A 14,472-nucleotide genomic window follows, 5' to 3' on the forward strand; every position below is an offset into this window, starting at 1 on the left:
TATTTTAAAGACAAACTCATGGGAATGAAAAATTTCATTTATCTAATGTAGTTTGAAACAGAAATCAAAATTCAGAGCAAGATGTTTTTCATTCTTGTTTCAATCTGGAATTCACGTTCTGTGCCACTTGAGACTCTGAATGCACACCACATCTTGTGTTTGGACAAAATGAGCAATACACCATTTATCTGAAGACAAGAACATGAAGATTTCATTTTATTCAAAAAGAATACTTTATTTGTGCAACAGAAAATGTAGTTTATATTTTCTTAAAGAAATAACCTTTAAATCTAACCATCTTCTTAGCACACGTGACTAGTGTTGTGCTACTGGCAAAACACACACAGTGAATTCACCCAATATGAAACACATACACAAAACTCAACAAGCTACATCAAAAACATGGTGCAAGTTGTCAGCTCTGTGCAACTAAGTTTTTGTCCAGTTTGCTATAAGGTAATGTCTTCCCTTTAATTGACCGTGCACTCTTGACCCAGTTGCAAGCCTAGCATATGAGAGAGAGAGAGAGAGAGAGAGAGAGAGAGAGAGCACATAATTGAGAATATGCAGCATTTTATTGATTGATTGATTGATTGCTTCATCTACACCAGCGGTTCCAGTGGTACTCAAACTAGACCACAGCCTGCAAATGTGTGACATGAATGGGGATGAATGGAGCTAAATGGCTAAAAACAAAAAAATAAATGTTTCTAGCCATCTTTAATTTTAGAAAACAGAATAGCATATTTAATTAAAAATGATCTGGGCCAAATGACCAATCACTACCTGTTTCTGTGTTTTTCATTATGATGGTGCTCTGTCCGGTCTAGATCAGGCCACTTATAGGAGACAGGCTGGAGAAGTCTCACATTTTCAGCTAAACCCACAGAAGTTGCAAGATGCACAATTCACTAATCTGCAAATCTGCATTGTTTAAAGTCAGGGATATCTGACTGAGTAGTCATGAATTAATGTATTGTTCATGCAATATGATATGGAACAGAACATTTGTAAGGGGAACTCACTTATACGCTGGCCAATGAGAGGCAGCCTCCCTCTGTCTGATCTTGTCCTGTCAGAACCCCACTGTAGCAGCATGGCTAAAGAGTTTTTTATATAATATATATATATATATATATATATATATATATATTATATATATATATATATATATATATATATATATATGAGAGAGAGAGAGAGAGAGAGAGAGAGAGAGAGAGAGAGAGAGAGACTCCACTGTAATATTGTCAGTGTTATTGAGGCCAACTGAGACCGATAGTTTTGAAGAACATTTTATGCTGTACTATTCTAAAGCATTGCTTCAGAATGCAGAGGGTCCTACCTGGGCTGATCTTTGGTCTAAAGTGTGTATCCAGCAGAGAATCTGACTGATGCTGGGGTCTGAGTGTCTGTTCTTGATGAATCATAGGATGGTCAGCAGTATTCACAGGAAACACTCCTGCATCTGAATGGTCACTGGCACTGTTCCGTACTGCACTGACATCCAATTCATTGACAAGACCCATTAACCTCTAAAGAATTAGAATCAAAGTCACAAAGCAACCATATTAATATATAATAATCTTCAGCTTTAGAATGTTAAATCTCAAGGTTATTAGAAGGCACTAGCTGTAGTATAGTATTTAGTTCAATATAGCAAAGTATAGTAGAGTATAGGTCAGAGAAAACCCTTAATTTTTTCAGTTTGAGCAAAAAAAAAAAGCAGAAGACATAATTAACAGAAAATTACCCAAAAGCCTCAACAACTAAATATATTTTTTCCACCCTTTGGCTACAGCTTCCGTTTTCTTCCGGGAGACTTGCTTTCGGTTTTTAAAGAAATTTGCATGCATGTTTTTCCACAACTCCAAAGTTCAGTCTTATAATATAAAAGCTTGTTTCTGCCGCTGAAAAACATTTATAGCCACCAGTATCTCATAATAATGAGAAAAATTACAGAATTATGACTCAGAGTTATGACATAGCATCTCATAGTTACTACTTAGTGTCTCATAATTATGACTTCCTCTCTCATAATAATGAGATACTGTGTCTGAAATAATAATTGCTGCCTACTCATACAGTACTCTTAGACAGGAAGGCACCCAGTCATGTCCGAGTCAAATGTAAAATGCTGCCTGTTGTTCCTCTTCCATTTGGCCGTTTTATTGAAGGCAGTGTAGATGTATCCTTCGCTGCCTTAAATATCCCATAATGCTCTGTGTACACACTGATGCAGTTAGAAAAAACAGCAGAAAAAACAGCATTAACACTGGAAAATGTCACCCTCTGAGGCACTGAGGTTTGAGACAGCGCAGGCAGCAAGACATTGAGACAGCTGCCTTCAGTTTTGGACACAGCCATGATGTCATAATTATGACTTAAGATCTCATAATAAAGACTTAGCATCTCAGAATTATGGACAGTAAGTCACCATTATGAGATCTTGCGTCATAATTATGAGGTACTCATTTTCTCATTATCATTAGAAAGTAAGCCATAATTATGAGGTACTAAGTCATAATTATGACATAATTTCTCATTATTTTGACATACTATATGGTCTATAGCAGGGGTGTCCAATCTTATCCACAAAGGGCCGGTGTGGCTGGTTTTCACCCAAAACAAGCTGGAGCACACTGATTCCACTTGTTTAATCAGTCTTCAAACTGCTGATCAGGTGATCTCCTGCTTTGCTGGACTGAAAACCTGCAGCCCTTTGTGGATGAGATTGGACACCCCTGGTCTATACTTTTCTTAAGTGGCGGAAAACTGCTTCTATATTAGAGGTCGGTTACATATTCTGCTTCTTATGATCCAAGTACTTCCATTTACAAATTTCAACTCATCAGTCAATTTCTAGTAATGGTTTCTTCACAGTTACACATCCTTTCAGACCCACAGCATTGGGCTGTACTGTTACAGTGGAAAAATGGACAGAAACTAGGGCATAAATATGACAACATTTATCACTATTGTGATAAATTACATCACAATGTCAAAATATGCTGCTTTGAGTATGTCACAGACATCATCAGTACTTTAAAAAAACCCTAATCAGCTGCATATTTAACTGAAAAAAGAGAGCACAAGTAGTGTATTTTGGAATTATTGTGGCACAGTAGTCTGGTCTCGCTCAGTCATTAGGAGTCCCAATTTCTCTGTATCTGTTACTCATGTTTTGACCTTCAGTTTTGGACACTTTTCACTTATTTCTCTTGAACTTTCTTCTTCCTTATGCAAGTGGATTATCTTATTACCTTATTATATCTAATTTCCTCAGAAAAATCTCCTGAAAAACTTATACTCAATGGCTATTTTGACTGGAAATTAAATAAATTAAGGGTGGTCTCTGACTTTTGCATAGTACTGTATGTATCAAAATTCCTTGTCAAGTAATATTTCATAATTTAGTTTTAGATTATCTCACCTGTACTTCAGACGTCAGCTTAGATCTGCCTTTCGTGTTACTGTGGGACTGCACTGGCACAGAGGGCAGCCTGCCGAACAAAAATAATCAGCTCATTCTACTGCCAAGTCAGACAAACAGAGAGTGCAGTGAAAAATAATGTCATAAACCAATCATTGCCAAGTTATATTATTGCCTAGTATTTTAGTTCCCACAAACTAAACTCTAACTCAACCAGGACCTGTGCCTGACTTTTTTAAGGTCAGGGTCTGTGTAGTGATGAATGGTCAGCTGGACATCGGGTAGACGTCTGTGTGGGGATAATGACTTTGTGACCTTGACCTCTTTCACTTCTCGGACCCCTGGAGGAGATGGTAAAGGCTGTGTGATGGGCTGACGGCTGGGAGAATTCAGACACCTGAATATGTATTACAGACAGAGATCAATTAAACCACAATCCAAATTTGCCTATATTGTCACTGTCCACTTTATTATAAACTAGAGCCCAACCAATATATTGGTTGGCCAACAATATCAGCCGGTTATTGGTATAAGCTGATAATTCCTGCCTTTTTATTTTTCTGGTTGTGGCATTAACAAACTTGCGTTCTGTTTACATGCCAAAATTCTACAGTTGTGTCACTGAGTAGCTCAATAAGAGGCTCTCTTATTGATGACAGTGAGTTCCTGTTCATTAATTCAGTTTAAGAAATGTGACCATTAAGAACTTACAACCATACTGGTTTGCATTTAACTAAAACTATTGGAGTATAAAATTTAAATTTAAATTATAAATCTAAAATTACACCAGCTGATGTTACCGGTTACCAGAATTTGTATTCCCCATAAATCGGTATCGTTCACCAAATTTTTATATCAGTCTGGTGCAAAATGTTGATTACAAATCATTTTATTCATTGTTTTTGATAGTATTGTTTTCATGTGGCACTTTTGGTTCTTTTTTTGTCTGTTCCAACGTTTCAGATGTCAGAAAAAATAAATGTGTATTGTGTGCTGTGAAAAGTTCATAAAATCACAAAAGTATTGTGATGTATGTATGATTATATATATATATATATATATATATATATATATATATATATATATATATATATATATATATATATATATATATATTCATTCAGACACAATGGTCAAACATGATTTACCATTGTAAAATATCCAGTAAGGATGGGTTCTAAGTGCATTAGAGGGGGGTTGTTCTGTCCACCCAAACTCTGCCAATCTTAAAGCACATATAATAAATTTGCTAATTTGTTATTTATGACATTATTGTAAAAGATTTAAAGCAGATGTTAACAAACATTTAAAATAATTAAAAACATATGCAAATTGTGTTTCTAACAAAGTGGCCATTAAGTGCATCATTCCTTCATTTGACATCAAGTTCTCAGAACACAAAAAACACATTTTTCCATTAAAACACATTAGCATCATTACTTACTAACTTGCCTGTTTGTGTTCAGATATTCATCCTTTGCTGTCCTTTTGGTGACAGGCCTGCTCTGGCAGCGCCCCCTGGAGGTGATTGCTGTTACCGTGCAGGTGTAAGCTGTGTTAGCAGCAAGGCGGCGGGCCGTGTGCGCCCTCTCTGTGCCCAAGTACACCACAATGCCATTTAGATGCAGTTCATAGTTGAACAGTCGCCCCAGCGGCACAGCTGGAGCGCCCCAGCTGATGTGGAGCTCATGTCGTCCCAAGACGGCCACCGTCAGACCACTGGGAGCATGGTCCCGACCCTCATCAGTCTGCACAACGGTACTGGACCGAGAACCCGCTGTGTCTCCAGGACCAAGCGCACACACACTTAATGTGTAGGTAGTACTAGGACACAGAGAGCTAATTGTAGTCCTGAAGAAGAGAATCATGGTAGTCCTGAAGTATTTGATGCCATACAATTGCTCAGAAGCATATTTTTTTTATTTTGTCTCATCTTTCCATTTGAAGTCCACTTCTAATGTTTGTTTGGTTATATGTACTAGCAGTTGTAATTCATTACCACATGACTACTTTTCAATCTTTTCAATCAATTCATTTTCAATCAAGAAGGGCCCGTATCATGGAAAACTGGATTTTTCTGGCTTTTTTAAACAAACCAGTTTAATATGTAAACATTTTTAATATTTCTAAGGAGTGTTTCACCTCTGAGTGCTTTCTGAATAAGGCACAATACAGGGCAGCCAATCACCTACTTTAGGTTTAATGTAAGTATATATATATATATATATATATATATATATATATATATATACACAATGACCCAGTGGTTGTAATCTCAAGCCACATAAGTTTTTTATGGACTACTGTGCATTATCCAAGTAATTATGAAGCTATTTATAAGATAACTCAGGTGTTTAGGAGCAGGAATAACACAGAAATGTGATTGAGAACTACTGTAATACTGTATAACCTTGGCCTATAACACTGTCCTTTAAAGGTCCCATATCATGGAAAACTAAATTTTTACTTTTCTGAAATATTCTGGAGTAATACGTAAACATTAAGTTTTAAAACATACTGTTTGCTCTCTAGTCCATACAGTGCGTATATGGAAACTAAACTGCAAAAAACAGCCACTTTTGAATTTAATGTTTTTGTTGGGGCTTGGACCCAGATTGTTCTGTAAAGCTGCTTTGTGACAACACCTGTTGTAAAAAGTGCTGTATAAATAAACTTTGACTTGATTTTGACTTGACGTCATGAAAAACAGTACATTTATATATATCCACCTATTCAGCCTACGGCAATTAAGCTAGCCATTAATGTTAACATTATAAGTGTTACAGCATAAACTGCTTTTGGAACGAGGAACAAAATATGGCAGCCAATCAGTATAGAGATCATTTACATACAAAAGTCACCTTAAAATGAATTATGCCTGTTTTTGGTGCATAAAACCACACAGACATTGCTACATAAGTAGACCTCAAGAGAAAAATAAAATACAAGACAGATATATGATATAATCAGCACAGTGACAGAAAAGAACCTACCCCAGCTCTGTGGTGGTTTCAACCAGCACATCATCACAGTAGACTTGGAATGATTTAGGCTTGACCTCTCCGTTTGGCTCCACCCACCTCAATCGCACCTGAGTTGCTGTGCAGCCAATTACACGCAGCTCCTGTGGTGTACCTGGCCTAATGCCTGTCGTCTCCAATGTCATTTCCACAGGGTCACTAAAGGGACTGGTGTCACCGTCTGAGGTAGACAGATTTAGGTGTAGAGACAGGGATTGTTTAATCTGGAGGTGGGATTGAGGTAAAGTGACCTGACACTGTGAGCCTCGGTACAACACAGTGTCTCCATCAAAGAGGCTGCAGACGAATCAAAAAGAAGAAAAATGTATAATCAGTACATTTCTGATAGCAGATGCATATTACAGATTGTATTTGGTTGATGCTGCATCCTTGTTCAGGGTTAAATGCACGAACCAAGCTGGATTCATTTTACTAGGTGAGGTTCTGTAAGTTACTTGTAAAGGTATTTGACTGGCCAATACTGGTGTAAAATGTTAGTGTAATTTCTCCAAATTAGCAAAGACAGCCTGGAAAGGACCATCATAGTCTGGATGTACATATTAGCATTACGCAAAAGGCCCCACACACAATAACAATAACAGCACAGTGCACTGCAAGCATAGCAGAGAAAAAGAAACAGAAAAAAAATGTTGTAGTTTACAGTTGGCCTGTGTTGAGGGTTAGGTTGAGATGTGCTCCATTTAGTTTACTGATAGAACTCTAGGTTGGGCAAATAATAAGCAATTTGTGCTAGAATTACTAGACTTCTAAAAACTACAGACACTGCAGATTTGTACATGGATCTCATTGGTAGTACCTTTACAGGTTAAAGTAATTCAGCTTGACCTGGGCAAAAAAAAGTGACTCACCTATAAGTGACCTCAAGGCCACTCTCAGGCTCCATTCTCTCCCATGATGCAATGTAGGCACCTGACTGAAGGTGCTGGATTGTAATGGGAGATGGTTTGGAAAGGTGCCTCAGCTTCCTCAGGGAAGCACTAAGCTCCTCCTGCAGCTCAGGCCCCGTTGATGGAAAGACAGAGAGACACTAGAGATGAACATAAAAATGAAGAAGTAAAGGCAGGCTATAAAACAAGATGACCTGTGGAAAAAAATGCAAGGTAATACGGTATGTCAGAGAACAAAGGAATCACCATTACGTATTTACTGATTTTCTAAACATAAACATCATTTTGATTTTAAAGATGTAAATAACAACAAGTACTAGAACCTTTAGCTGCTCCTCCAAAGATTTGTGCTCTCTAACTCTAATCACTCCAATTGGCCGAGACACAAACACTCTGACAGTCCTGAGAGAAAGAAAGAGAAGGACAGACAGTTAGAGTTAAGAGAAAGACAACAAATCTGTATCACTGGAACAGATATACAGTCTCCTCCAAGTATTGAAAAGGCAAGACCAATTCTTTTATTTTACTATACACTGAAGAGATTTGGTTGAGATAATTGATCAGAATTTCAGCTTTTATTTCCTAATATTTACATCTAGACCATGGCACCTTATTTTGTTTGAACTCCCCCATTCCTATTCCAAAAAATTTGGAATATGTGACTGACCGCTGTTTCCTGTTGCCCAGGTGTGTCCTGTTAGATTGACTGTTTAAACAATTAACAGTTGTTAACAAGCATTTAACTATAAAAAATAAATACAATAAAGAGAATAAAGAATAAAAAATAAGAATAATAAAGAGCCACAGAGAGGAGCTCTCTTGGTTTGAGCCCTGAGTTTTGTCTGTGAGGACAACATTTGTTGTAAAAAGGATAAACAAACATGAAGATCATAGAGCCATTGCACAAGCATTGGTCATAGTCAATACAAAAAATTTGGAATGTCCTAAAAAAGAAAGAAAACACTGGTATACTAACAGCAACATCGAACAGTTCCTCAGTCAAGCACGGTGAAGGTAACGTCATGGCTTGGGCTTACATGGCTGCTTCTAAAATTGGCACATTAATATTTATTGATGGTTTAACTCTGATAAGGGTAGCAGCTGATGGTAGCAGTAAAATTAATTCAGAAGTCTACAGAAACATTTTGTCAGCCAATTTATAGAGAAATGCATCAAATCTAATTGGGAAGAACATATTCATGCAGCAAGACAATAACCCAAAACAAACTGCCAGCATAACTTCATCCGCAGAAACAAGCAGAATCTTTCAGACTGTTAATTAGTAAGTTAATTAGAGTTAATTAGTAGACCTTAACTCAATTGAGCACTCATTTCACCTCTTGATAAAGAGACTGAAGGTTGATACTCCCAAATCAAACAACAACTGAAAGAAGCTACGGTATAAGCCTGGGAAAGAATAAATTACAAAAAAAATTATGATGTCAGTGGCTTTCTGGCTTGAAGCAGTTATTGCAAGCAGAGGATATGCAACCAAATATTAAGTGTCATTTCCTATTTTTTGTGATCAATTTTTAATTTGTTTCCTGTTAATCAAGCAGCTCTTTATCACAACATTACAGAACTGAAGGAAACAACCCCTTTTCCCACCCCATCCCTCACCGTCCCACTGGTCCTTCCATCCCCGTTTTCTGTACATTCTTTTCTACTATTTACTGAGTAAGATTTAATGAAAAGGATGAGATTTTTCAAAATAAAAAGTGTTATTTACTTTTATTTACTTTAAGACTATCAGTTTCTGCACTTTGGCTAACCTAAAAACTGGGTGTTTTGTAAGCAGGATAATGCAGATCTTAAGTGGTGAAACTCAACTGGTTGAAGGGAACTCACATAGCAGCAAACCAAGTACTGTCTGGATCTCCACTCTTCAGTAAGCTTAGCAGACCATTCAGCAAAGCAGGGCAGGAGGAACTCTCCATCAGCAAGGCATGTCCATCAACCTCAGATGCTAGACAACTCAAAGTAAAGCAGGCTGTTTGTCCTGCCTCTGGCCCTGCTCCATTTGACAGTAGAGCTTGAAGGCTGCTTGCCTGAAAGGAAATAACAGAAACTCAGTGGAGGAGCACCTAATAGTCCTAGAACATACAGATCATCTTCTGTCATTCTCAGTATTTATTTGCTCTTGTAAATAATTGGTATGTGCTTGTAAGTAATTGGTATATCCTTTACAATAACTGGTGCAGCACAAAATGTGGGGGCCTTCAACAAAAATAGAGTTCATCCTGCCTCTCAACTCAACTCAAACCCCACAAACCCAGCACCAAAACTAATTTTGAAAAATACAAATACATTTTTTGTACAATTTTAGATTAATCAACAGTGCCTCAATTATGATTTAATGTCAAGAAATAATGAGACTGTCACAATTTTAAGATACAATTCCATAAATATGATTTAACATTTTATCTAAATTATAACTTACTATCTCATAAAAAGGAGATTCTCAGAAATATACTTATTATCTTATTACAGTACAAATCTCATCATTATGAGTCTATGAGCATTAATCATGACTTAATATTTCATAATAAGGAGTAAGTTAACATTTTAAATAATATTTCATATTTTGAAGTGCTGGGATCAGGTCTCTTCATTATGAGATACTGACTCACTGAGTCAGATTGTTTTGAAAATATCAACTGCTTGCTAGCATATTTCTGTGCACTGCTGATAGATTTCCTTTTTTTGATCATTGTTGAGCTCCTCACTGTCTGCTTGAAACCACACATCATGTGACGACCATCTGTTGACACTGTGAATGTCATGATCAGTCTGTGATACCATGCATGATTCACTCTATTGTTTAGCCTCATAATCCATAAAATACACTATATGGCCAAAGGTGTGTGGACACCTGACCATCACACCTACAGCAGAGCTTGTTGGGACATCCCATTCCAAAAGCATGAGTTTTAATTTGGAGTTGTCTCCCCTTTGCGACTATAACAGCTTCCAATGTTCTGAGAAGGCTTTCCACAAGATTTTGGATTGTGTCTTTAGGAATTTGTGCCCATTCAGTCAACGAGTTTTTCTGAGGTCAGGTACAGAAGTTGGACAAGAATCGAATTGTCCACTGAAGTTGGACAACTGACGTTTTAATTCATCTCAAAGGTGTTCAGTGAAATTCCTCCATACCAAAATCATGTCTTTATGGACCTCACTTTGTGCACTGGGGCACTGTCATGCTGGAACAGGAAATGGCTTTTTCCAAACCAATGCTGCACCGAAGTTGGGAGCATATAATTATCTAAAATGTCTTTGTATGCTGTAGCATGAACATTACCCTTTACTGAAACTAAGCAGCCTAGTCCAAACCCTGAAAATGGCCCAATTTGGCAATTTGTGGCTGAGCTGTCGTTGCTCCAACATGCTTGAATTTCACAACAACAGCATTTAGAGATGACTGGAATGGCATCCTGTGAGTTCTTCAGGACAACCCAATCTACTGCCGATATTTGTCCATAGACATTGCATGGCTATGTGCTTGATGTTACAGACTGTTAGCGGTGGGTGTGGCTAAAACTCCTGAACTTAACAATCAGAAAAGTTTACATACCTTTGGCCATATAGTGTATTTATGTCTATTATTAACTATTCAAAAATGTCTTTTTTGGGCTGAGTTTGTAAAAATCTAATGAGGGGGGCTCCTTAGATCTGGTAAAGGCTGTGTTGTGAGGGTTGTGTTCTACACCAGTGTTTACAGTAATGAAAATAAAACAGGGATTTCTCACCAATCTGTATTCTTTGGCTTCAGCCAGAATGACCCTTCTGCCCTGCTCACTTCCACACAAGCGGCCAATAGTGAAGGCTGCATTCATAGCAGTGTCTTAAAGCAAATTATACAACACATACTACATTCAGCACAAATTTCCACAATATATGTAAATTCATCAGACATCTCACGCAATCAATTCTCAAACTTCAGCCCTGAAAGGATGTAGTATTGCACAACTCAATTTTTTTTTTGCAACAAAGTAATCTGGTTTATTGGCTAAGATCTCTCCAGTATGTACGACTATAAAGAACACTAACCTGTGCAATTCAGTTACCCTTGGATTTAAAGAACCATGACTTAAAGGGTTAACCACTAAGGCCCCACATCTTTTGCTTTTTGTAGCAGTTAACAAAACCATCCTTGTACACTCAGCAATACTCTATGGCCTGAGGGTTTCATCTCATTAACACTGACCTGTGTGGCTGTGGGCCAGGCACTGTACTAGACGACGGATGGTTCTTGAGGCTGAGGAGTGAGATATAAGCTTTCTGCAGGCCATCTCACACAGAGACAGTCGTGCTAGAATGAGAGCAGCTGAGTTAATTATATTCTCTCTCCCATTGTCCAGAAGACACACCACATTCTCAAGGACTTGACTGAACACAGCGTGGTCTTGTAGCAGCCACTGGCGTCCCAAAGGGGTCTCAACCTAATGTTAGAAGATCATACACACACAGACGTCAAGACTAGACAGGAAAGCCCTTAACTTGATCCTTTCAGATCAAATTGGACTATTCAAACCTAATGGGCACAGCACTACAACAGCATACAAACAAGAACTTGTTTTAAACGGTTCAGTTTATTTCTATGTACACTACTGTGCAGAGACCACCCTTCATTTATTTAATTACACCTGTAGATTTGTTTCAAATCTGAAGCAAGAGTGGAGCTTGAATTTCTACTCTCTCTCAAAGACGAAAGCATTAAGTATTGTTTATATTGTGACAGTTTTGGTGGTCTACCAGCTCTTGCATGGTTAACAGGAGTCAAATTTTCTCTATATCTTTAATCATTTTCAACTACAGTTTAGAAACTCTTTTTTTACTTATTTTGACTCTCAGGTTTCTCCGTCCGCATGCAAGTAGACTATCTTAGATCTAATCTCCTCAGAAATATCTCCCAAAAAAATAATAACTTGTACTTGATGGCCCTTTCGACTAGAAATTAAATAAATAAAGGGTGGTCTCTGACTTTTGCAGTAAGTGTTACCAGTGATGCTATGGCTCCAGCAGCATTCAAAACAATATCAGGATCGTCTTTCAGCAGGAGTTGTCCTAAGGTCCAGCAAAGATTGTTGTCTTCATTTGTCCACTCTTTAAGTTTCTGCACCATAGTTTCATTCTCCAAAAGCATCCCAAAGATATAAACTGCCATACTGCACAGCCTGAAAAATCACAGAGAAGAATCCACACACACCAGATGTTCAAAAACGCCTGCTTATCAACACCGCTGCTCATACAGACCCTCCTGGTGCTTGGTTGCAGGCAATAAAAGTGGCAATCTCCACATTGTAGCTGACAGTTTTATGAGCACTTCTCTGTGCTAGTTGGAGTTCAATTGGAGGCCACTCTGTGACTGCTGAAAAACAAAAGCCACTGGCTCAGAATACACTTTTCAGTTCTTAAAGGTAATACAGACACTATTCAACTACTAACTCTTTGAAAAAAATGGTGCAAATCTTTTTCGTTTTAACCAAAGTTGAAGCAGCTGTCTTCAAAAGAAAGTTTTTTTTTTTTGTGAGGAAGGTAAAAAGTGTGAATCACTTCCATAAAGAACCATTCAGTAGTTTTCACAGAACCATTTTATACCATATGCCAACTGAATGGCAGCTGTGAAGAACTTTTTTTTTTTACTTTTTCAAATTCAAAAAAAAGATTAATAAATCGCATAACGTAAAGATTCTACATCAGTTTAAGTGTTTTTTTTCCTTGAACCAAATCTCCAAGACACAAACATTTTAGCAACCTTTTAATTTTTAGTGTAGCTTGAGGTTATACTGGCCGAATACTAAAAAAGCCATACAAATTCTATTTTGTGCGCTTTAGGCTAATCCTGACATGCAGGACGGTTAGCTAAAATGTATGTCATCTTCTGGGTGTTTTAGATTGTTTTGAAAGCACACTTAAAAATCCATCAGATTTCATAAATAGTAAGTTATCTTTATTGAAACGTGCTTTCTGTCTGGTGCAATTTTAACAGAAAACAAAACAAAACAGATCAGTCAAAACAAGACAATGTGTCAGGTTTAGCTTACTAGCTCAGGAAGAATGGTTTCGTTAACTTCTTGCTGACTTATGGGGTTCATTAATGCTAACTTAAATATCTGATAGTGTGATATATTTGGAAAATATCATGATATTGAATTTTATCAGTATCGCCTGGTCCTATTTGGAATCAATAAATTAGACCTCCTTCTTGGTACTTGTGTTTGTGCAGAAGATCCTGGTGTTGAAATGGCACTAACCACACATCCTGAGAATCTAGTAGACGCATAAGCGCTGTAATGCATTTTTCTCCGTGACTCTCCTGAAAAATCCTCTCAGCGAGTGAACCGTTTCTGTCTTGAGCCTCTTCAGCCAGAACCTTCACGGAAGCCGCCACATGAAGGAGGTTCGGACACATCAGGCAGCTGAGAGCGGTACTCCTCTGACACGGAACCGGGCAGCAGGTCATCCTTCGGCACTGTGAAAAGATGGAAGGTAAAATAGGCCAGAAATAATGAAGCGACTAAGTTTCACCCACACTAGGGTTACTAACTGCCGTTAAATGATTACTCCAAACGGTTTAACGACAAAACAACGCTGTTTTGTTTCCACTCGCCGCCTAACGGATTTTTTTCTCACATGATTATCTGCTGCTCCAAATCACAGAAACAAACAGGAGAGCTACAGCGAGGCTTTTACTGAACAAACTAGACTTCAAAACTTTAGCCATAGTAGCACCAGCAGCGTTCGCCAGCTTGTTTTTGAAATTTTCCCTTCCATCTTAAATGGTGCAGCGAATAACATTCCGCCTGTACACTTAAGGTGGAACGGGTAATTCGAAGCTAGTAACTTAAACCTCGCCTTCTGAGAACCTTCGGACTGCTGTTTTATTTAATTACAATGCCAACTTACCGTGTTCGCACATGTAGGCTCTACTAGATAAGGTCCGAGACGGTTTGCTACAAAAGCAGTACATATTAGTGCCCCCCCTCCATCTCGCCCACCCCGCTGGTTCCTATGGAGCCGATTGGGTAAAGGTTACTCACGCAGTCCTCAGGAAGACGAACTGCCCAGCCACCGCTCGTTTATAAGCCCGCAGCTCATGCTGTCCTAT

General features: G+C 38.0%; 1 protein-coding gene across 1 annotated transcript; it reads right to left on the reverse strand.

The window, feature by feature from the left end:
* Positions 1–238: 238 nt before the first annotated feature.
* Positions 239–14,472, reverse strand: LOC118814548. Its single transcript, XM_036580201.1, has 16 exons — positions 14,271–14,472; positions 13,619–13,836; positions 12,364–12,538; positions 11,569–11,803; positions 11,111–11,205; positions 9,210–9,409; positions 7,685–7,763; positions 7,323–7,501; positions 6,427–6,750; positions 4,886–5,284; positions 3,654–3,830; positions 3,434–3,503; positions 1,346–1,535; positions 1,026–1,100; positions 787–877; positions 239–505 (listed from the first exon to the last, which is right to left on the reverse strand). The coding sequence occupies exons 2-16, from the start codon at positions 13,825–13,827 to the stop codon at positions 430–432; spliced, it is 2,574 nt and encodes an 857-aa protein (XP_036436094.1). The 5' UTR covers positions 13,828–13,836; positions 14,271–14,472; the 3' UTR covers positions 239–429.

This window comes from Colossoma macropomum, unplaced genomic scaffold (genome assembly GCF_904425465.1).
Source record: "Colossoma macropomum unplaced genomic scaffold, Colossoma_macropomum, whole genome shotgun sequence".
Classification (NCBI taxonomy): domain Eukaryota; kingdom Metazoa; phylum Chordata; class Actinopteri; order Characiformes; family Serrasalmidae; genus Colossoma; species Colossoma macropomum.

Bases quoted from the DNA above. Each gene is read 5' to 3' on its own strand.
- LOC118814548 (XM_036580201.1), bottom strand. From the start codon at position 13,827: ATGACCTGCTGCCCGGTTCCGTGTCAGAGGAGTACCGCTCTCAGCTGC. The intron at 11,206-11,568 runs GTCAGTGTTAAT...ATTTGCTTTAAG, and splicing joins CCTGGCCCACAGCCACACAG to ACACTGCTATGAATGCAGCC. The intron at 6,751-7,322 runs GTGAGTCACTTT...ATTCGTCTGCAG, and splicing joins GGCCTTGAGGTCACTTATAG to CCTCTTTGATGGAGACACTG.